General features: G+C 47.2%; 1 protein-coding gene across 1 annotated transcript in view; it reads left to right on the forward strand.

Moving 5' to 3' along the window:
• Nucleotides 1-22,983, forward strand: part of grik2 (glutamate receptor, ionotropic, kainate 2) — a 529,211-nt gene that overhangs the window by 479,863 nt on the left and 26,365 nt on the right. The window contains exon 14 of the mRNA XM_085998231.1: nucleotides 9,096-9,321. Coding sequence (XP_085854357.1) covers nucleotides 9,096-9,321 — 226 coding nt within the window. The remainder of the gene's footprint in view (nucleotides 1-9,095; nucleotides 9,322-22,983) is intronic.

Here is a 22,983-nt window from a genome sequence, read left to right on the forward strand (position 1 = left end):
ATGACGCGTCATCAAATGACGTCATCAGACCCACTTCCTTTTAATTGGCTGGAAACCTCACAGGGCGGACTTAACAAGTCCAATCAGGGCAAAATCACTTGGAGGAGGCGGGATGAAGACGGGTGCAGAGTTTGAGGCCGCTGTCTGCTCCAGCCACTCTGGACTCGCCACGGCTGGCAAAATCGTGGCCAGAGAAACGATTTCCTCTGTGGGGGTTGTCCTCAGCCGTTTGGAGGCGAGAGTTCCAGATTTCCACTACACTTTGTGTGAAAATGCTTCCTGATTTCACTCCTGAAAGGCCTAGCCCTAATTTTAAGATTGTGCCCTCTTGTTCTAGATTTCACCCCCCGGAGGAAATAGCCGGTTTGTATCTACTCTAGCAAAACCCTTTATCATTTTAAACACCTCGATTGGATCACCCCCCAGCCTTCTAAACGCAAGGGAATACGAACCAAATCTATGCAACCTATTCTCATAATTTAAACCTTTCAGGCCCGGTATCATTCTGGTGAATCTGCGCTGCCCCTCCTCCAAGGCCAATATGTCTTTGCTGAGATTTGGTGCCCAAACCTGTTTGTTGTACTCCAGATGGGGTCTGAACAAGACTCTGTGCAACTGAAGCATTATTTCCTCAATTTGAAATTCCAACCCCCTTGAGGTAAAGGCCAATATTTCATAAGCCTTTTTTGATTGCTTACCTGTGCACTAGCCTTTACTGATTTGTGTATACGGACTCCTAAACCCCTTTGCTCCTCCACAGCTCCTATTCTCTCACCATGAGGAAAATATTCTGATTTGTCTTTCTCAGATCCAAAGTGAATGACCTCACACTTCTGCACGATGAACTCCACCTGCCATAATTTTGCTCACTTACTTAGTCTGTCTGTGTCCCTCTGTAACTTACAGCTCACAGCCACACAACTTATAGAATACAGAAGGAGGCCATTCGGCCCATCGAAACTGTGCCGGCTCTTTCGAAGAGCAATCCAGTTAGTCCCACTCCCCCGCTCTTTCCCCATATCCCTGCAATTTTTTCTCCTTCAGGTATTTATCTAATTCCGAAGGCTACTATTAAATCTGTATCCTCCACCCTATGCTGAATCGTTGAGTATATTCAAGGCTGAGACGGATAGATTTTTGGACTCTAGGGGAATTAAGGGATATGGGGATCAGGCAGGAAAGTGGAGTTGAGGTCGAAGATTAGCCATGATCTTACTGAGGGGCTGTATGGCCTACTCCTGCTCCTAATTCTTATGTTCTTATGTTCTATCAGATGGAGCACTCCAAATCCTAACCACTTGTTGTGTAAAAATGTTTTCCCTCGTCGCCTCTGGTTCTTTTGCTAATCACCTTAAACCTGTGCCCTCTCATTGCGACCCTTCAGCCAGTGGAAACAGTCTTTCTTTATTTACTCTATCTAAATCCTTCATAATTTTGAACGCCTCTATCAAATCTCCTCTTAGCTTTAAGGAGAACATTACCAGCTTCTCTAGTCTCTCCACGTAACTGTACTCCCTCATCCCTGAAACCATTCTAGTAAATCCCTTCTGCCCCCTCTCCAAAGCCTTCACGTCCTTCCTAAAGTGTGGTGACCAGAATTGAACACAATACTCCAGCTGGGGCCAAACTAGTGTTTTATATAAGTTTAGCATAATTTCCTGGCTTTTGTACTCTATGCCCCTATTTATAAAGCCCAGGATCCCATATGCTTTATTAACTGCTTAATTGCAATTTACTGGTCCTCCAACTTAGTCATAGAAATTGGATAGCGCAACCTGCGGCGAAGCAGGTAGGCCCAAGGCCTAATCAAATTGTGCCTCTGGCTTCATTTAAATTAGACTGGCAAATCCCCAGGCAACTTACCATCAAATTGGACATCAATTTTGGGCTGCTGCAACCCTCAGGTAGGTCTGGGAGGGCGAGGGAGACGTTTGGGCGGTTACCGAGCAGGGGCCGGAAATGGTTTTGGGACTCCTGTTCCTCATGGCTCCATATTCAGATTTAAAAAAATTAAGAAAGTTAACCTTTCTGGTGGCCCCCTCCAGCGATCCCTTTAAAGACCATTGGTTAGGTCCCATGTAGACCTGATTACCCTGAATGTAGCCAACCCAGCGCCGGCTGTGTTCAGGGCAAGCCAATTTCGGGAAGGGGTCCTAAAACAGGCTTTTGGCCCCTCATTAACATAAGCAACTGGCCAACAACCTGCTTTAGGCGTCCGCCCAGGACTAAGTAAGTGGACAAAATTATGGCAGGCGGAGTTGATCGTGCAGAAGTATGAGGTCATTCACTTTGGATCTGAGAAAGACAAATCTAAAAAATGGCCCTCACAAATTTAGCAGTGGGACCAACACCTGTGCAGCTAGGATGCAGGCCATCCCACTGCTAAATTGGTATGCTATGCACCCGTATTACACCTGAAAAACAGACACAAAGCATACAAATTTCTATATTTTAATGTCAGCAGCAAACTTGGATATCCATCCCTTTTTAACTTCATCGAAGTCATTCATATATATTGTGAAAAGCTGAGGCCACAGTACAGATCCCCGGGGCACACCACTTGTCACATCCCATCAATCAGAGATCGTTCTCTTTATCCCTACTCTCTGTCTGCTAACTCCCAACCAATTAACAAGCCATGTCACAAGGTTACCTCCAATTCTGTGCCCTTTCATTTTAGCTAATAATCTCTTTGGCAGAACCTTACCAAATGCCTTCTGAAAGTCCATAAAGATACTTACCCTATTAACCATGCCAGTGATTTCCTCAAAAAAGTAAACTAGATTAGCTAGACATGACCCATCACAAATCCATGCTAACTCGCTCTGTCTTTGATATATTCCAGTAACCTGCCCGCACTTGTTAAGCAGACAGCAACCTGCAATGTTCCCTCTAATTTTTTTCATGCACGATCCCTTTAAATTTGCTGCGTGGTATCTTCAAGTGGCAACAACCTGTGAGCGGCCTGCGCGGGACCTCCCAATTGATGCATGACTGCCCGCCCGTGCACCTTAGGGGGAACATTGGCAACCGGGTTTCTCCCTGCCTCCCCCCCTTCTTAAATGATGAACTTGTTCTCAGTTGGACAGCAAGAGACACATGAGTCCACCGTGGGTTAACTTTTGCTACTGATTTTCCCTGCTTCATTCACTGGGAAGCAATGTGTTGCCGCGCAGACTGGAATCTCACCTTGAGAAATCACAAGGTTACTTTCCAGGTCCTGCCACTGTTTCGTACGTGCTGGCTACCAACGGGCTGTGCTACCAGTATCTGTTCAAATGCATTGCAGGGTGCCTGTCAATCTACGCAGCTTTTACATCAAGTCCATGCCACGTTGGCAAATGGAGTGCAAATACCTCCTTCACTAATTTTGTCACCTACTTTCTTGTGCTTCTTATGTTAACACCTTTGTTTAAACAGGAATGAATATAGCCCTGAAAGGAAAAAAACATTTTACTGGAATCAGCTCCCTGCTGGTCCTGTGGATGTGCCAGGTCACAATAGGGATTCATTTATTTTCTATTTACAGCAGGTTCTATATTATTTCCACTTACACACAGCTATAGTACATATGTTGCAAACATGTTCTTAAATGCTTCCGAGTTTCTTTAACTCCTCTCACCCTGCTTTTTCTGCTGAGTGCACAGACTCTTGTTGGTGTGTTGTTCTCGCAGCTGCAGCTCATCTGCTGCTGAAACCCTCATCCATACCTTTGTTACCTCTATACTTGACTATTCCAACGCTCTCCTGCCCGGCCGCCCACGTTCTACCCTTCATAAACTTGAGGTCATCCAAAGCTCTGCTGCCCGTGTCCTAACTCGCAACATCTCCCTTTCACCCATCACCCCTGTGCTCGCTGACCTACATTGGCTCCCGGTGAAGCAACGCCGCGATTTAAAAATTCTCATCCTTGTTTTTAAATCCCTCCATGGCCTCGCCCCTCCCTATCTCTGTAATCTCTTTCAGCCGTACAACCCTCTGAGATACCTGCGCTCCTCCAATTCTGGCCTCTTGCGCATCCCCGATTTTAATCGCTCCACCATTGGCGGTCATGCTTTCAGCGGCCAAGGCCCTAAGCTCTGGAATTCCTTCAGACTGCACCATCTCGGCAATGGCAGCAGCAGTTTGGGCACTGGCAGAGTGGCAGGGTTGGGAGGACGAATGCTGGCATCCTGAGAGAGGACAGCAGGTTCGTGCTCCACGGAGCCACTACCACTCCCCCGGGGTGGCGCCTCAGCAATCCCAGTAACCTGTTGGAGATTGCTGGACTGCTGTGATACCCTGCAAGCCCCTTTGAACACTGGTAAGTGCAACCACGATGGCAGTAGTATGAGCTTGCATGACAGCAAGCTGAGCTTGCATGCCAGAAGTCTGAGCTTCCACTGCAGTACCCAGACATTGGGTGGCTGCTGCTTGTGCTGCAATGGAAGCTGGAAACATCGGCCATCGGACGTTGCATCCTGGTTGGGCCTGCAAGTCTGCTAATGGAGTTGACCATCACTACCATGCTGGAAAGGATGGGCTCCAAGCTCTGCACAAAGCCCTGTGCCAAGTTAATGCTGGACTCCTCCATGCTCCTTGACATTGCACGCAGGCTTACTGACAGGCCTGTCAATACACCAAGCATTTCATTGTGCATACCCATCAGCCTTCTTCTGTAACCTGCCCCATCGAAGTGCTCATCTGAATCCTCTGCAGCAGAACTCGTGCGCGACCTCGCCCTCCGGGAGTCTGGCACCTGTGCTACCCTTGCCCCCTGCCCTGGCTGCAGCCCACTTGTGCCCGGTGTCTCACCATGTGCAGATTCTGCGTCTGAGCTATCCTCTAAAGTACGCGAAGTGCCAGTATCTGAGCTATTGACTGCGAGTGTGAAATCGAGTGACGGTGCTGTGTCTTCAGCATCATTGCTTTCTTCCCCTTCCAGTTCTTGCTCCTCCACCACTGCCTGGCCAGGTTGCAGTTCTTGGGTATCTGAAAGGAGAAAGGCACAAGGGTAGGGTTTTGGTGAGGGGAGTGGGGGGGAAGCAAGAATGTTTACACCATCTGCAGCTTGTAAATCAGAAAAGATTGTAGGATGAGGATGTAGTGGAATGTGAGGAGGAGGAGTAGGTATCAGGATACTGACATCTTCGATTGTTTCAGGCCTGCCGCTGACCACGGGCTCAGCGATGACCACTCAAATTATGTCTAGCACAGTTTCCTCCATGGGGATTAGGTCATGCAGACGCGCCTGTCCCCCTATGGGTAACCCCTGCTGCCTCTGGTTATGTGCCTCTTTGTCCTGTGTCAGTGACTGTGGTGCAATGTGTTTGGGTGATGTGGCTGTCAGTGTGTGCAAGCTGTGAAATGTGGGTGTGAGGCTTGCAGCAATGCTAAGTGTGCGAGGGTGAGGTGAAGCTGTGAATGTTAGCTATTAATCCTGATTGATTGAGATTGTTGGTAGCTGAATGATGGGAGTGTGGTGCATTGAGCAGTGTGTGAGGCTAGTGGTGCAGTTGGTGAGATATAGCATTTGAAGATGAACTCACCGACCTTGACCACTTGTGTGAGGTCATTAAACTTTTTGCAGGTCCTTTGGGCTTGACTTCTTGCATTGACTGCCATGGCTACCTGCTCCCTCTGCCTTTGCAGAGTTTGTCTGGAGGGCATCCTGGCCCCCTGTGGATAGTGGACCTCTCTCCTCCAGGCCACCTCCTCCATCACAGCGTCCAGTGCATCATCTGAGAACCTTGGAGCATGCTCTCTCCCCTGTTGTGCCATAAGTCACTATTCTTGCAGGTTAGACTCTCTTCCCCAGCTGCTTCCAGTACCTGCTCCAGCCAGAATGCACCTCCCCTTTAAGAGGTGCAGGCTGGCTTTAGGTAGTGCAGGCTGGCTTTAGCCGGTGCTAGCCTGTCACAAACTTAGCGCTGGGCTGCAAGCTGAAATCATTTAAATTAGCAGGCAGCACAAAGTTTGTGTGCTGCCTGCATTGGACGCAACGGGTGTGGGATAATCGCGCATCGCGATACCCGTGCCTGTTTTCGGGGCTATCGAATTTAGCCTCCCTATGCCTCTATTTATAAAGCCCAGGATCCCATATGATTTTTGTGGTGAGGTGATCGAGTTGGTGGCCTAGCTGGTGCCTACAATCTATTAGCAAGTGTCCTGGGGGTGGATCTGCAATTGGGCCAGCTTCTTTTCAATCAGGTTTGAATTTGAAGCATTCAATCACTTGGGATGCTGTGTCATTAAATCTTTTACAGGGATGGGGGGAGGGGGGATAGTGATTGCTCCATATTGAGTTTGAGGATAAAACAATAAGCAGTGTATATCTTATGTGGGTAGGAGCTACTGGGGTATATCGCATGGCCGGTAATCTGTTGGAGCGGATCGCCTGCTCAAGATGGGACCAGTCCGATTTTCACTTCCATTGAATTTGCTGGAATAAAAATCAGATGGGTTCTATAATGGGCAGGTAATCTGCCCTGCCAGATTACTACCGGTACGATGAAGATAAAAATTTACCCCACTGTTCCCAGTGTAACTTGTTTTTGAAGAAGAGCAGGGGGGTTCTCCTGCTGTCTCCTGCCCAACATTTATTGCTCAATCCACTACCAAAAAAAGCAGATTAATTAACTGCTAATATCTCTTATTGCTGTTTGTGGGTCTTTGCTGTGTGCATATTGGCTGCCACATTTGCCTGCACAACAACAGTTACTACACTCCATGGCCTAGAAATTGAGTAGCCTTAGCGCCGCATTTGAGGCGCTAGAGGGCCTAGCGCCGGAGTTATGGCCAGTTGGGAAATTGAGTGGGGCCCTTCCGTCGGCGTTAAGCCGGTAGCGCTGCGCCGGCACCGATGACGTCATCGGTGTGCGCAGCGTCCCGTTTGCCATGCCGACGGGCCCCAGCGCCGAAATTCAGTTGCGGCCGCCTCGCCCGTGGCAGCCGCAACTAAGACTCTGGCAACCGAGTCTTCCCCGAGTTAGCGCCGGCGCATTAAGGTCGCGCGGCGGCCGGCCGCTTTCCCGTCGGCTGCCTGCCCGCACCTCCCTCCCCGGACTCCTCCACACCCCCCCCCGCGGAACAGATGCGTCTGGCCTGCAAGCCCGGCACTTGTCCGAGGTGCCGGGCTCATTTTTTCAATATTTGAACGGACAGCGGGCGGGTGCAGGCAGCTCCTCCTTAACTGAAGGAGGAGGCCTGCACTTCCCCAGCCTGCCGCACCGCATCGGGTGCCGCAGCGCCGGATTAGCGCCGCAATTCGGCACTCAGCGCCCATTGGGAGGCGCTCACGCCCGCCAGTAGCGCTGGCAGCCGTCTGGGCGCGGCGCTACTGAATTTTTGGCGCGCGCAAGGGAATTAGCGCCGGCGCTAAATTTCCGGCGCTAAAGCCCTGGCGCGGCGTCACCTCAATTTCTAGGCCCATAAGTAAGTAATTCGTTGTAAAGCGCTTTGGAACATCCCGAGGACATGGAAGGTGCTATATGAGTGCAAGTACTTTCCCTTCTTTATAAATACAGGAAACTCTCGATTTACTGGCACCTAAATAACCGGAAATCTCAGTTAACCGGCAAAATTCAGGAGTAGGTTCAGGTAAGTTTTACTTCATATTAGTGGCCGTTCCTGGATCTGTGGCCGTGTAACCGGGGTTCCTGCACCTGTTGCTGTGCAACAGGGACGCTTGGTCTGTGGCCGGGGTTCCTGCACCTGTTGCCATGCAACAGGGATGCCTGGATCTGTGGCCGTGTACGGGGCTCTCGTACCTTTTACTATACCTCTCTGTAATCCGGACTTTTTGATAAACCGGCACCACGCCGGTCCCGTTGGTGCCGGATAAAAAAGAGTTTCCTGTAATGCTGCTGCTAATTAATATTCATGTAAATTAAAGAAAGAAAGAGCTTGCATTTATCGAATACTTTTCATGACCTCAGGACGTCCCAAAGTGCTGCACAGCCAATGAAGTACTTTTGAAATGTAGTCACTATTCTCATCTAGGGAAAGGCAGTAGTCAGTTTACACACAGCATGGTCCCACAAACAACAATTGTTTTTGGTGAATCTTTGTTTTGGTGATGTTGGTTGAGGGATAGATGCAGACTAGGATGCGAGGAGACCGCCCCTACTCTTCTTAGGAACATGCCGTTGGATCTTCCATGCTCACCTGAGGGCAGTTGGGAATCTCGGTTTAACGTCTTGTGCAAAAAGGCAGCACCTCAGCAGTACAGCACTCCCTCAGTACCGTACTGGAGTGTTCGCCTGGATTATCTACGCCAGTCTCTGGAGTGGAGCTTGAATTTACAGACTTCTGACTCAGAGGTGAGAATGCTACCACTGAGCCAAGGCTGACACCTTTACATTTAAAAACCAATTTAAATTAGCATATTTAAACTACGAAATTGTGAATCAGTGAAGTTGAACTCAGTAGTTAATAGAAAATGTAAAAAAAAGACAAATTTGGGTGATGTTTTCACATTAAATCTATTTTAATGAATACATTACACTAAATAACTAAAATCTATATTAAGATCTAAATGAAAAGTCATCCTTTGCCCAGATACTCTACGTCGATGGAGCTGACCAATCCCAGGATTCATTTATCTATATGTTTTTGAATTAGAACTAGGAACTATGGTATCAAAGTGAATGGGATTCGCTCATATGTATTTGGTGCTAAAATGCTCCACTCCTCTGTGTAACGTATCGCTGAGGTGAAAAGTTTGAAAGAAGCTGCCGGGGAACATTTCCCAAGCTCATCACTGAATTTCCATTTCCTTTCCCGTGCGTAACTCCACTTGTGTTTTGAATTCCATTCCTCTGGTTTTCCATTTGTGGTCCGTGAACCATGAAAACTGCTGTCAGCAGTAGAAAAAGAACATTTTATGAAGAAGTTGTGATTGTTTCTGTGCTGATGGTAACCTGATCATCCCTTTCAAGCTTTTTACAACCATCAGCTGCTCTTGCTACAAACATTTAAAAAAATGGAATTTGAAAGGAACGTTGCTCGCACCTTTCGTTAGGTTTCTTTCCCAAGATCACTGCAGCATTCGGAAAATCAGATTCAACTGTGTTTTTTTTTTCTCCTTCATGCACATCTCTTGTGCTTTATTGCAGAAATCCAAAATATCAACCTACGAGAAGATGTGGGCCTTCATGAGCAGCAGACAACAGACAGCGCTTGTCAAAAATAATGAAGAAGGAATCCAGCGTGTCTTAACCACAGATTATGCCTTGCTAATGGAGTCAACAACCATCGAGTTTGTCACACAGAGAAACTGCAACTTGACACAGATCGGAGGCCTCATAGATTCCAAAGCTTATGGAGTTGGGACTCCCATGGGTATGTAATAAAGCTGACGCGTTCTCTGTAAATTAATCAGAAACGCAGTAAAACTAAAACTAGCCTGCCACTGAATGTCATTAGCTATTTGTACAAACATTATTTACCATAAGTTTCTTAATGCTGTAATATGTCAAGAAGGACTTAGGCTGTGTTTCTGCAGGAAGGCTTTATAATGATAAATCTTGCTGTTAATTTTGCACTCAGGAAAAACACATATAATTTAACCTATTGACTAATGAATTTTCTCTGCATACTGTGGTTCACAAATGTGCTTTCTGTTACCTAATACATGGAAAAATGTATTCTGTTACAAATGTCAGAAAATCCTAATGATATTATATGGCTGCAGATTGGAAGCATGATTTGTAGAGCAGGGTGCCTCATGGCTCCGCATCTTGATAGGTATTCTGAGTGTTACCAAAATGCCTCCCAGAAATAAGCTAGAAATCAAATTTATAACCCTATTCTAAATTATTTGTCCTTTTATATTTAAGAAATAGGCCCATGTATATAATTTATATTTAATAAGTAGGCTAATATATACAATTTATATTTAACAAATGTGTACAATTTATTCCAAACTGTTATTTCTGTTAATGGAATTGGTGCAGAAGTGTCACAATACGCTAGTACTTCAATTTACTGAGTCACGTGATGGTGTCCATGCTTACGATTCCTTACACTGGGCATTCTCAAAATGTCATTTGTGCCATTGTAAGAAATGATGGGTGGAAGAAGGAGCTCCCCTTTAAGGGAGGGACTAAAAATCCAAGAGAAATTCAGACTAGTTAACTGTTATACTTATAATAAAATGATCTTGATCCCTCCTCTTCTGCATCTACATACAGTTCCTTGGCGACATCATTCAACTTCTTGGGTCAACTTTCATGTGCGTGACACCCAGCTCTACCACTCCACTGCCTCAGTGATGTCAGACTGCTTGTCTTGACATCCAGCCATAATTTCCTCCAGTTAAAATTGGGAAGGCCAAGTCTTTGACCCCTACCACCAACTCCATATCCTTGCCACTGATGCCATCCCTCTTCCTGGCCACTGTCTCAGGCTGAACCAGACTGTTCAAATCCTGTTTGACTCTGAGCTAATTTTTGAACCTGATTTCCTTTCCATTACAAAGACTGTCTATTTCCATCTTTGTAATATTGCCCACCTCTGTCCCTACCTCAGCCCACATGTTGCTGAAACCCTCATTTATTTCTTTGTCACCTCCAGACTCAATTACTCCAGTGCTCTCCTAGCTGGCTACCCATTCTCCCCACTCTATAAATTTCAACAGTTCGTCTAAAACTCTGCTGTCTTACCCCACACCAACACACTCACCCATCACCCCTGTCCTCACTGACCTACATTGACTTCTGGTGCCCCAGTGCCTCAATTTAAAATTCTTATTGTTGTTTTTAAATCCCTCCAAAACTTGACCCTCCTAATCTCTGCAACCCCCTCTACAACACCATGAAGAGCTCTCCATTCCTCTGACTCCATCCTCGTGTGCATCCTCCTCTCCCATTGGCAGCTATGCCTTTAGCCACTAAAGTCCTAATTTTGAAATGCTCTCTCTAAACTCCTCCACCTGTACTCCTTTAAGATGCTCCTGAAACACCACCTCTTTGACCAAGCTTTTGGTCATGCCTTTTAATCTCTACTTCTGTCGCTTGGTATGCCTCTATGAAGAACCTGGGGATGTTTTTCCATGTTGAAGGTGCTCTATAACTGCACATTGGTGTTGATCTCCATGTCTTAGAGAGAGCAGGAACAAGAGCTCTGAGATATGGAGAGAGAAAAGGGGGCATTTTGGAAATGGAAGTGGATGAGCAGGAGTCTTGGAAACATGAAGAGGGGTTGGAGAACGGAACTTTTGACATTGAGTGGCCATTTCAGAGACACATGGGGAGGAGTGAGACACAAAATGGGCAGGAGAAAGAAAGACTTAAAGAAAGACTTACATTTCTATAACGCCTTTCACAACCACCGGACGTCTCAAAGCGCTTTACAGCCAATGAAGTACTTTTTGGAGTGTAGTCACTGTTGTAATGTGGGAAACGCGGCAGCCAATTTGCACACAGCAAGCTCCCACAAACAGCAATGTGATAATGACCAGATAATCTGTTTTTGTTATGTTGATTGAGGGATAAATATTGATCAGGACACCGGGGATAACTCCCCTGCTGTTCTTCGAAATAGTGCCATGGGATCATTTACATCCACCTGAGAGAGCAGATGGGGCCTCAGTTTGATGTCCCATCTGAAAGATGGCACCTCCAACAGTGCAGCACTCCCTCAGCTCTGCACTGGAGTGTCAGCCTAGTTTTATGTGCTCAAGTCCCTGGAGTGGGGGAGGGAAGAGAAATTAGTTTGTTGTGTTCAAGTTCATATCAACTTCTTATTTTTTAAGCAATGTTACCTTCCAATTTCCCCTCCCCATTTCTTCTCAATGTGATCTGGCCTGAGACCTTCACCATCGTTGCTGTTGAACTAGCTGCAAAAGGGTACTCAATTGTTCCTCTCTTATGGTAGATGCTCAGTCTATCCCCATGTGTCAGCCTTGGCTCAGTGGTAGCACTCCCGCCTCTGTGTCAGAAGGTTATGGGTTCAACCTCTTCTCCAGAGACACGCACACTTGGAGGTACATTTTACTGAAGTATTACTCATTAACTTTGAACACAGAGCAAAAATGTTTTTAGTAACAATACTGTGGAGGAGGAATTCCTGGAGTGTATATGGGATGGTTTCCAGGACCAATTTGTCGAGGAACCAACTAGAGATCAGGCCATCTTAGACTGGGTATTATGTTATGAGAAAGGATTAATTAGCAATCTTGTTGTGCGAGGCCCCTTGGGGCGGAGTGATCATAATATGATTGAATTCTTCATTAAGATGGAGAATGAAGTATTTGACTCAGAGACTAGGGTCCTGAATTTAAACAAAGGAAACTACGATGGTATGAGGTGCGAGTTGGGTAGGATGGATTGGGGAATGTTACTTAAAGGGCTGACGTTAAGTAGGCAATGGCAAATATTTAAAGATCGCACGGATGAACTACAGAATTTGTTCATCCCTGTTTGGCATAAAAATAAAACAAAAAAGGTGACTCAACCGTGGCTAACAAGGGAAATTAGGGATAGCATAAGGTCCAAGGAGAGAACATATAAATTGGCCAGAATAAGCAGCAAACCTGAGGATTAGGAGCAGTTTAGGATTCAGCAAAGGAGGACAAAGGGATTCATTAAGAGGGGGGAAATAGAATATGAGAGTAAGCTTTCAGGGAACATAAAAACTGACTGTAAAAGCATCTATAGATATATGAAGAGAAAAAGATTGGTGAAGTCAAGCGTAGGTCCCTTGCAGTCAGAATCAGGGGAATTTATAATGGGGAACAAAGAAATGGCAGACCAATTAAATACATACTTTGGTTCTGTCTTCACAAAGGAGGACACAAATAACCTCCCAGAGATGTCGGGGAACTTAGGGTCTAATGAGAGGGAGGAACTGAACAAAATCAGTATTTGTAGGGAAATGGTGTTAAGGAAATTGACGGGATTGAAGGCCGATAAATCTCCAGGGCCTGATAATCTACATCCTAGGGTACTTAAGGAAGTGGCCCTACAAATAGTAGATGCATTGCTTGGTCATCTTCCAAAATTCTATAGATTCTGGAACAGTTCCCATGGATTGGAGGGTAGCTAATGTTACCCCACTATTCAAAAAAGGTGGTAGAGAGAAAACGGGGACTATAATGGACTCTAGCATTTTCCCCACTACCGATGTAAGGCTACTGGAATTTTTTGAGGATGTAACTGGTAGAATAGATAAGGGAGAACCAGTGGATGTGGTGTATTTGGACTTTCAGAAGGCTTTTGATAAGGTCCCGCATAAGAGATTAGCGTGTAAAGTTAAAGCACATGGGATTGGGGGCAAGGTACTGACTTGGATAGAGAACTGGCTGGCAGACAGGTAGCAAAGAGTTGGAATAAACGGCTCTTTTTCCGAGTGGCAGGCAGTGACTACTGGGGTACCGCAGGGATCGGTGCTAGGACCCCAGCTATTCACAATATCTATTAATGATCTAGACGAGGGAACTAGATGTAATATCTACAGGATGATATAGATGGGTTGGTCAGATGGGTGGAACAGTGGCAAATGGAATTTAACCCTGAAAAGTGTGAGGTGATGCATTTTGGACGGACTAACAAGGCAAGGGAATACACAATGAATGGTAAGACCCTAGGAAAGACAGAGGATCAGAGGGACCTTGGTGTGCATGTACATAGATCCCTGAAGGCAGCAGAACAGGTGGATAAGGTGGTTAAAAAGGCATATGGGATACTTGCCTTCATTAGCCGAGGCATAGAATATAAGAGCAGGGAGGTTATGATGGAGTTGTACAAAACGCTGGTAAGACCACAGCTGCAGTACTGTGTGCAGTTCTGGTCGCCACACTATAGGAAGGATGTGATTGCTTTGGAGAGGGTGCAGAGGAGATTTACCAGGATGTTACCTGGGCTGGAGCGCTTCAGCTATGAAGAAAGACTGGACAGGCTGGGGTTGTTTTCCTTGGAGCGGAGAAGGCTGAGGGGGGACCTGATTGAGGTATACAGAATTATGAGGGGCATAGATAGGGTGGATAGAAAGGAACTTTTCCCCTTAGTAGAGGGGCCAATAACAAGGGGGCATAGATTCAAGGTAAGGGGCAGGAGGTTTAGAGGGGATTTGAGGAAAAACTTTTTCACCCAGAGGGTGGTTGGAATCTGGAACTCAATGCCTGAAAGGGTGGTAGAGGCAGGAACCCTCACAACATTCAAGAAGCATTTGGATGAGCACTTGAAATGCCACAGCATACAAGGCTACGGACCAAACGCTGGAAAATGGGATTAGATTAGATAGGGCTTGATGGCTGGCACGGACGCGATGGGCCGAAGGGCCTCTTTCTGTGCTGTGTAGCTCTATGACTCTATCTCCAAGTTTGCAGATGACACAAAGCTGGGTGGGCGTGTGTGCTGTGAGGAGGATGCCGAGAAACTCCAGTGTGATTTGGACAGGTTGGGTAATTGGGCAGATGTATGGCAGATGCAGTATAATGTGGATAAATGCGAGTTTATCCACTTTGGTGGCAAAAACAGGAAGGCAGATTATTATCTGAATGGCAATAGATTGGGAGAAGGGGTAGTGCAACGAGACCTGGGTGTCCTTGTGCACCAGTCGCTGAAGGTAAGCATGCAGGCGTTTAAGAAGGCAAATGGTATGTTGGCCTTCGTAGCGAGAGTATTTGAGTACAGGAACAAGGATGTCTTGCTGCAGTTGTACAGGGCCTTGGTGAGACCACACCTTGAGTATTGTGTGCAGTTTTGTTCGCCTTATCTGAGGAAGGATGTTCTTGCCATGGAGGGAGTGCAGCGAAGATTCACCAGACTGATACCTGGGATGGCAGGAATGACGTATGAGGAGAGATTGGGTCGATTGGGCGTATACTCGCTGGAGTTTAGAAGAATGAGTGGGGATCTCATTGAAACTTATAAAATTCTAACAGGACTAGACAGACTAGATGCAGGAAGGATGTTCCCGATGGCGGGGGAGTCCAGAACCAGGGGTCACAGTCTAAAGATAAGGGGTAAGTCATTTAGGACTGAGATGAGGAGGAATTTCTTCACCCAGAGAATGGTGAACATGTGGAATTCTCTACCACACTAGGCAGTTGAGGCCAATTCATTAAATATATTCAAGAAGGAGTTAGATATATTTCTTAAGGCTAAAGGGATCAAGGGATATGGGGAGAAAGCAGGGACAGGGTACTGTGTTTGGATGATCAGCCATGATCTCATTGAATGGCGGAGCAGGCTCGAGGGGCCAAATGGCCTACTCCTGCTCCTATCTTCTATGTTTTGCAAATCTCATTAAATTGACCAGCAATTTGGGCAGACTATGGAAGCAACTTCCAGCATCCATATATATAGATATATAGACTGAGGGAGATTAAAATTAAATTAAAAGTCATATGTGCACCTTTTATAAATTTCTATGTTCATATTTATAATTGCAACTGCCTTAATAAACTTAGCACACTGTAATAACACCATTCTTCCAGTGGTGGCACCGTAGTGCTTGAAAATTGCATTTCCCAACTATATGACTGCCCTGCAAAGAACATTCTGGGCTAGAAATTCATTACAGCCCAGGAATGGGTGGTATCTTTAGAAAAGTTTGAGAATTAACGCCAGGCGCTAATGCTTTAGACGGCACGCAAAATTCGTTCTCACTGCTCAAAGGAACGATTGGAGGCCTAGCTCAGTGACGTTACACTCAAAGGGTGGACCAATATCGGGTGCAGTCTAATCTAAACTCATCATTGCCACAGACTTTACCCAGTACTTAAAGGGGAGGTTCATTGATACTGCAGCACCTCATCCTCAGCATTGCTGGCTGTGCAGCTGCCTCAGCAAGGAGAAGCACAACAAGGAGAAGGAGCCGATGGACTGAAGCAGGTGTGCTCATGGCAGATCCACCTCAGTCAGGTGGTCAGGGTGATCAAATGCTTCAACAAATGCTACAAAGCACCATCTGAACCACAAGCTTCACACACTGCCCAAAGCACCAGACCCCCAGCACTCACCCACTAACAATCTCTGCCTACCAACACACTCACCCATACCTCACACCTTGCACACAATGACAGCTATTCAACTATGGCAGGCACAAGGGTCATTAGTTATTAGAATGAATGTGATATGTGTGATATGTTTATGCATAAATTTATTAATGTAGTTTGCAATATTTTGTCGTCTCTCTCATTTCACCTTTGTGCACAGGAGGATGCTGTGATATGGCACGACACAGGGATGGTATGATGGGCATGTGGTGAGCAAAAGGGATCTGGGGTTTAAGTCATCTTGGTGTGAGGCTGGAGGTCTGTTTGGAGGAGGTGGCAGAGTTCAGTGACCACTACCTTGGTGATGCGGAGCCCTCTAATACACTGCTCCTTGCTTAATTGGCGGTAGGAGAAGTGCTGTCGGAAGACCCTCGGAGGGTAAGGCCTCCTGGTGAGAGCTCTGATGTCCCTCCTCATCCCTCTGCGCACATGTTCCCGTATTTCTGGCTGCCTACGCTCCCTCTGCCATAGATCCTGGAGGGCGAGGTGGCATGCCAGTACAGCCCCCATTAATGTTGCCCAGTGTAGCAGTTTGAATCTTTGAAGAATAAATGTAGCCACTTTGCACTTGCCACAAGACTGCTGATAAAAAAGAAGCTTGAAATTACTCATACAAACTGATCCACTGGGTGAAGCTGACAAGAATCCACTGAAGCTAACCTGCCCTGACAGCTGTGAGTGATTAATGCTGATGCCTTTAAATAACATAGCTGGAGCCGGCTTCCATCATCTGTGTGCCTGCTCTACCTGTTGCTGTCTGGTCGAGGTGCAAAGGTAAGTGGCGACAATGAATCTTCCAGATTGGGCACCCAGTGAGTGTTGCATGCTTACTAATGTCACAATCTGCCTGACGTTGAAGTCCCCGGCGGTACCTCGTACTGGCAGCACAACAGTGGGGCTGGATTTGCCATGCGCCGCTGGATTCGCCTCACCCCGGTGCTACTGCATCAGCGCCTCACTACCGCCCTCTGCAGGCACTAATGGAAGGCGTTAACCTGCCAAATTTCCCCCCCTCTAAGTTCCAACCAACCCTAATTCTCTGCTTCCCAAATTGCCATACATTTCATTAATTAATTATTTCTGCATACCCTGGGACAATTGCCTTCGCCCTCTAACCTTGCTTCACTTGAAGACTACGCTTAGTCTTGATTCCCCATGTGCAATGCCCCTTGAGATTGATTCCTTATTTTGAGTGAAAAATTCACGTGGTGGAGGGGTGCAATTTCTGACCACCCCAGATGTGCACCGGCTGCCAAATTAGCAACCAGTAACTTCGGAGTGTTTGGGCACCCATCGAAAACAGGCATTAGGGGCTAGATATTCAGTGCCTTATCACCCCTCGATATCGCCTCCGGGGGGCGGTAATGGGGCGCTAAGGTCTTACCGCCTGGGCGTGGCGATGTTACCGCCGCCCACGAAATTCACCTGCCAGTTTGCAGCGGCGGTAATCCCTATTGCCGCGCCCGCCTGCGGCCAGAGATCATGACATCATCCGGCCACGCATTGCCCCAGTAGCGCCCCAGTCCCGAAATTCATTTCCATCCCCTGAAGCAGCGCCGGGCGAAAGCAACAGCAGCTTCAGGGGACGTGCATCAGGCGACCGGCCACTTCAGGGATGATGCTTAAAGGCGAGTAAAAAAAAAAAGTACCTTTTTTGATCCGTTTTTTTCCCCCCCAGGTTCCTGCGCGCGATCGATCAGCCCGGGACTCTGAGTGAGTGCCGGGCTGAGCGCGTGGGTTCACCGCTCCCTTGGTGGTCCAGGTAGGTGCCCTTTCCTTTGCAGAACCTGCAGCCATGGCCCTTCCCTTTAAGGGAGGGAAGGAGCCTGTGAACGCGGCAGCGCTGCACGGCCCAGTGTGCAGCGCTGCAGAACTCACCGCCCCGCCTACTGCCGATCGCGCTCCAAGAGCACTTGATTTAACACTCCACCTCCCTCTTGGAGCGAGAAAACTGCATTTTTTTAAAGTTAGAAAAACATAGCACCTGGCGCTAATTTTCCAGACTTTTAAAAGTTATCGCCCCAAATACCAATTTCACCCCCTCGGTCTCTTGCATATGCCAAAGGGTCTGGGGGGGGGAGGGAGGGGGGTGCGGGGGTGGGGTGGGTAGGGGGAATGGGGGGCAGTCGGTGGGCTAACAAATTTGGGAAAAACTGGGGAGCATGTACTGTGTCTGAGCCTGTCTATTTTGGGAAGGTCCCGGCTGGCGAGTTGCATCCTCTGCTTGCCGGTAGTATAGATAAGAGGCCCGGGGCCCAATCTGGAGTTCACCACAGGCCTCTTTTTTTGGCGGTGTACATTCCAGACGTCCCGCCCTGTAAGGGTTTGGGGGCTTCTTTAAACTGGTTTAAAGTAATTTTCCTGGTCTTGCAGGACCAATTCCAATAAAACCAATTTTATTGCAGCGGTTACGAATCGCTACCCCTCCTTTAGTTCTGAGTGGAGGAACTTATAATTAATGATATTAAAACGGAACAAGTGGTTTGGATGAGAGAAAAAAATCAAGTTTTATTACCTAAATAAACTACAATCAAAAGAATAAACTATATCACACGAACACAGTAATACTATATAACGGGGGTTGCAGACAGCAAAAACGAGGGATACAATGAGCTACAATGTTACTTAAACAATCTTAGCAATTCCCTTAAATCACCACCCCTTAACCCCTGCTAGGTTACCTTGTTGAGGAGTCAGAAACTCCGCTCACCTGTGATCCAGTGAAGTAAGAGAGAGAGCTAGCTTCTCAGCCGCTATTTTTATACCTGGTGAGGTCCTGCCGTTCTGCCTTGCAAGGGCTGTGTGCAAAATTCCTCACCCAAAAGGGTCCAATACACAAGAGAAAGCTGTGATTGGCTAACTCAAAGTGGTTAGACTGGGTTAATGTGTCTTCCGGAGCTTCCTGGGCTGAAACAAAAGGGAGATACAACTGCTCTATTGTCCAGTGCTGGGTGATTTAAAACCCATTCAAATCTTGAACGATTCCCATTCAAGGTACAAAAGTCTCTTCTGCAGTTTAGATGTATCCACTCGATATACAAACAAATGCTAATAGCATTCAATTGCTTTGTAAACAAAGCATTGTCCTTTGTCTTCGGCCATGTGGTGACAGCCATTTTTATCCCTGGAAATTTAAAAGCACATCGCCCAGGGATTCTGTAATCAAAAAAATGAATCTTCAGAACTGTAAATTATTGCGAATTCTTACAGTCCGCCCTTGGATACTTCCAGCTTGCTTGTAGTATCCTCTTGAAGAAATGAACAATAATTTCTGACCCCCCACAAACAACCATCCCCTGTATTTACCTAATAGCTATCTGCCACTGATCCCCGTCCCGTCTATTCCCCTTAAATTCAAGAAAAAAAACCATGGGTACGGTAGGCATCTTACAGATACTTCAGTTTTCAATAAGGGGTCTCATACCCCTACACGCTTGTAAAATTATACAGTGTAAACCAAATTTACAATCACCTTTTTTTTACATCATAAGTTATTACAAAATGTTGCAATCTTAGTTACACAATGTGCTCAAAAATTATCGCAAGCACGGAGAGGGTCCTACGCCTCTGCTCAACTTGGAGTTGTCACAAACTGGTCCCAAGCACAGAGAGGATCCGACGCCTCTGCTCAACTTGGGGCTGCAACACAAAATACAAAAAAAAAATCATTAAACAACATGCTTAAATGAACCCCGATCATCACGTGCCGATGATGGGTTGCGAAATTCGAGTGGGCATTGCTCCTCCCACTCGGGCAGTAAAAGTACCTTCCACCCCCCTGTGATCGTCTTAAACTTTAAAACAGGCAGAATGGATTTACCGACCAGCCTGCTCCGCCAGCCCCGAACCGTTCACTTGTCCCTTTGTGGAGGCGGGGTACCCCTCACGTTTAAAATTACCTTGGCACAGACCGAGACTGGGGAGTATGGGATCTCATGACTCCCAGTCCCTCCCCCTCCCGTCTTCTCTTGACTGGCTGCAGAAAATGATGGGTGCCTGTATGGCGGCTCTCCCTGGCCCCACACTGATCCGGCCACCCACTCATCCTTCCCAGCCACACTTATCCTCTTTGCCCGTGGGCCCCCGGGTGAGTTCCTCCCTCCCCCGACCGCACCCACGCGACTCTTGGGTCTCCCCCTCCTCTGTACAATCTTCCCGGGCCATCACCACCCACCCCCGGGGAACGCGTCCCTATCACAAGGCGCCCGCGCTTCCCCATCGTGACTCCTCGACAGCGAGGTCTCCCGCAAGTGAACTTCGGTCAGGATAGTGCTGGGTTGGGGGCCGTGCCCCACACAGCTGGGGCCATCTCCTCCCCGTAGGAGGAGTAGGCAAGTTCCTCCGGACTCTGTCCGGTTTTTCCCGAAGACCGCTGCGGGGTCTCCTGGATTCGTCCAGTGGCGAGGTGATCCCCAACATTCCGTATCTTCATTCGATGTCCAGCTCGGGCTGGGCGAACATGGCTGCTTCATTTTCCAATCTCCTGCAAAAACTTAAAAGGACATGCAGCCAGGCCTCACTGACCTGCTGCCTTAGGTGGAGACATGGTCGGGTCCCTTGACCTCGGACCAAAATACAAACATTCGGCACACATGTAAACTTAAACTCTTTGCACTTTAACTTGAAACTAGTTAAATCAACAAACTTAAAATACACCTTAAAGCAAGCTATTTACACACACATAGCTATAATTCAGATACCGCCCGTCTCCGGACGGCCAGGCTAATCTCTGGCACTGTCGCAGATTCCTGCTGCCTCCTGTCTCTGGTCCCTCGCAGCTTATGGCTGTTGAGTGGGGGCCTCTGTTCTTTGGCTTCTCCCTGGTTCGGGAGTCCGCCTTACTCCACTGTAAAGTGGGTGACCATGCTTTCTTAGGCTGGGGCACCCGCTGAGACCTCCTGAGGGGTGTCTCTATGGGGGAAACTTTGGCTGGCGGACCCTGAGCTTGGGTCACAGCCCCAGCTGGCTGGGAACCTTCTCCCCCATGTCCAAATAGCCCGCACTGTATAATGTACCTGGCAGCCTGCCGGTGCAAATCTCTCTCTGGGTTTGTCTGCTCTTCCCTGGAAACAAGTCACAGTTCCTGTTTTTGTAGGCTGTGAACTTGAACTTGCATGGACAGCAAACTCCTGTTCCCTCACCCAGGTGGCTTTAACTGGGGAATTTTGGACCTGCCTTTTTTCTGGGGCCAAAACTATCCCCTGTGTGCCTCCCTTGTCCCGGATTTCTGCTACAGGACCTGCTCTACAGGGGTCCCAGAACTCTCCTTTCCTGTTCCCTGGCTTAAACAGCTTACTCTGAATATGAATGGCTCCTCCCCCCACACAAGCCACAGTGCTTGCCTGTGAACTCGAACATGCTGTGGGCTGAGGATTCCTATTCTCAGGCTCACTCCTCACGGGCGGACCGTACCTCCGTTGTTGGAGGGGGTACACTGGTCCTGGTCCCCGCCTGCCTAGCAGGATCTGCTGGTGTTCTCCTACCACCCCATTGTCCACCCCTCCTTGCTGCCAGAGCTCCTCAAAACCCGGAGCTGTGGGCTGCTGTCTTGGGATCTCTAATTCCCTAGCCAGCCTTTCCCTGGGTGTTGCCTGTGGGGCGGTTTGATTTGGGCTGCCAGTAAAATCCAGCTGACCTGCCTTCGGGCTGATCACGCAAATCATTCCCCTTGCTGCATTTAAAGCCATGTTAAGGCTTTCTATCTCTGCCCTACAGGGGCCATGATGTGCTTCCTCAAACCTTAGGGCGCAGGCCAGCTTATAAGCTGCCTTTGCTTCCCTAAACCTTTCCTCCTGCTCTCTCTTCACACCCTTCCTAACCCAGCCACCTATACCCCGATAGGTCAGCCTACACGCTGCTGCTAACATCCGCAGGGCTACCCACATACTGAAAACAGTGAGAGAAATGAGCTGATGCTTTCTCCAGATCCAGACCACTTATTAAAACAAAAACTGCCTCCACTCCTACCTGGCTCGCCATTGTAAGGGTTTGGGGGCTTCTTTAAACTGGTTTAAAGTAATTTTCCTGGTCTTGCAGGACCAATTCCAATAAAACCAATTTTATTACAGCGGTTACGAATCGCTACCCCTCCTTTAGTTCTGAGTGGAGGAACTTATAATTAATGATATTAAAACGGAACAAGTGGCTTGGATGAGAGAAAAAAATCAAGTTTTATTACCTAAATAAACTACAATCAAAAGAATAAACTATATCACACGAACACAGTAATACTATATAACGGGGGTTGCAGACGGCGAAAATGAGGGATACAATGAGCTACAATGTTACTTAAACAATCTTAGCAATTCCCTTAAATCACCACCCCTTAATCCCTGCTAGGTTACCTTGTTGAGGAGTCAGAAACTCCGCTCACCTGTGGTCCAGCGAAGTAAGAGAGAGAGCTAGCTTCTCAGCCGCTATTTTTATACCTGGTGAGGTCCTGCCGTTCTGCCTTGCAAGGGCTGTGTGCAAAATTCCCCACCCAAAAGGGTCCAATACACAAGAGAAAGCTGTGATTGGCTAACTCAAAGTGGTTAGACTGGGTTAATGTGTCTTCCGGAGCTTCCTGGGCTGAAACAAAAGGGAGATACAACTGCTCTATTGTCCAGTGCTGGGTGATTTAAAACCCATTCAAATCTTGAACGATTCCCATTCAAGGTGCAAAAGTCTCTTCTGCAGTTTAGATGTATCCACTCGATATACAAACAAATGCTAATAGCATTCAATTACTTTGTAAACAAAGCAGTGTCCTTTGTCTTCGGCCATGTGGTGACAGCCATTTTTATCCCTGGAAATTTAAAAGCACATCGCCCAGGGATTCTTTAATCAAAAAAATGAATCTTCAGAACTGTAAATTATTGCGAATTCTTACAGCCCAGTTCTCCTCCATTGAAGATGTTGCATGTTGCCGCTGGAATGCTACTTGGACTGAATTCGTACAATCCTGTGTAAGATGCCTGGAGACACATCCCAACGTTTGAACGAGGCCATCACTGATGTAC

The sequence above is a fragment of the Somniosus microcephalus genome, chromosome 9 (genome assembly GCF_052327205.1).
Source record: "Somniosus microcephalus isolate GS21.2 chromosome 9, FLI_Smic_1.0, whole genome shotgun sequence".
NCBI lineage: Eukaryota > Metazoa > Chordata > Chondrichthyes > Squaliformes > Somniosidae > Somniosus > Somniosus microcephalus.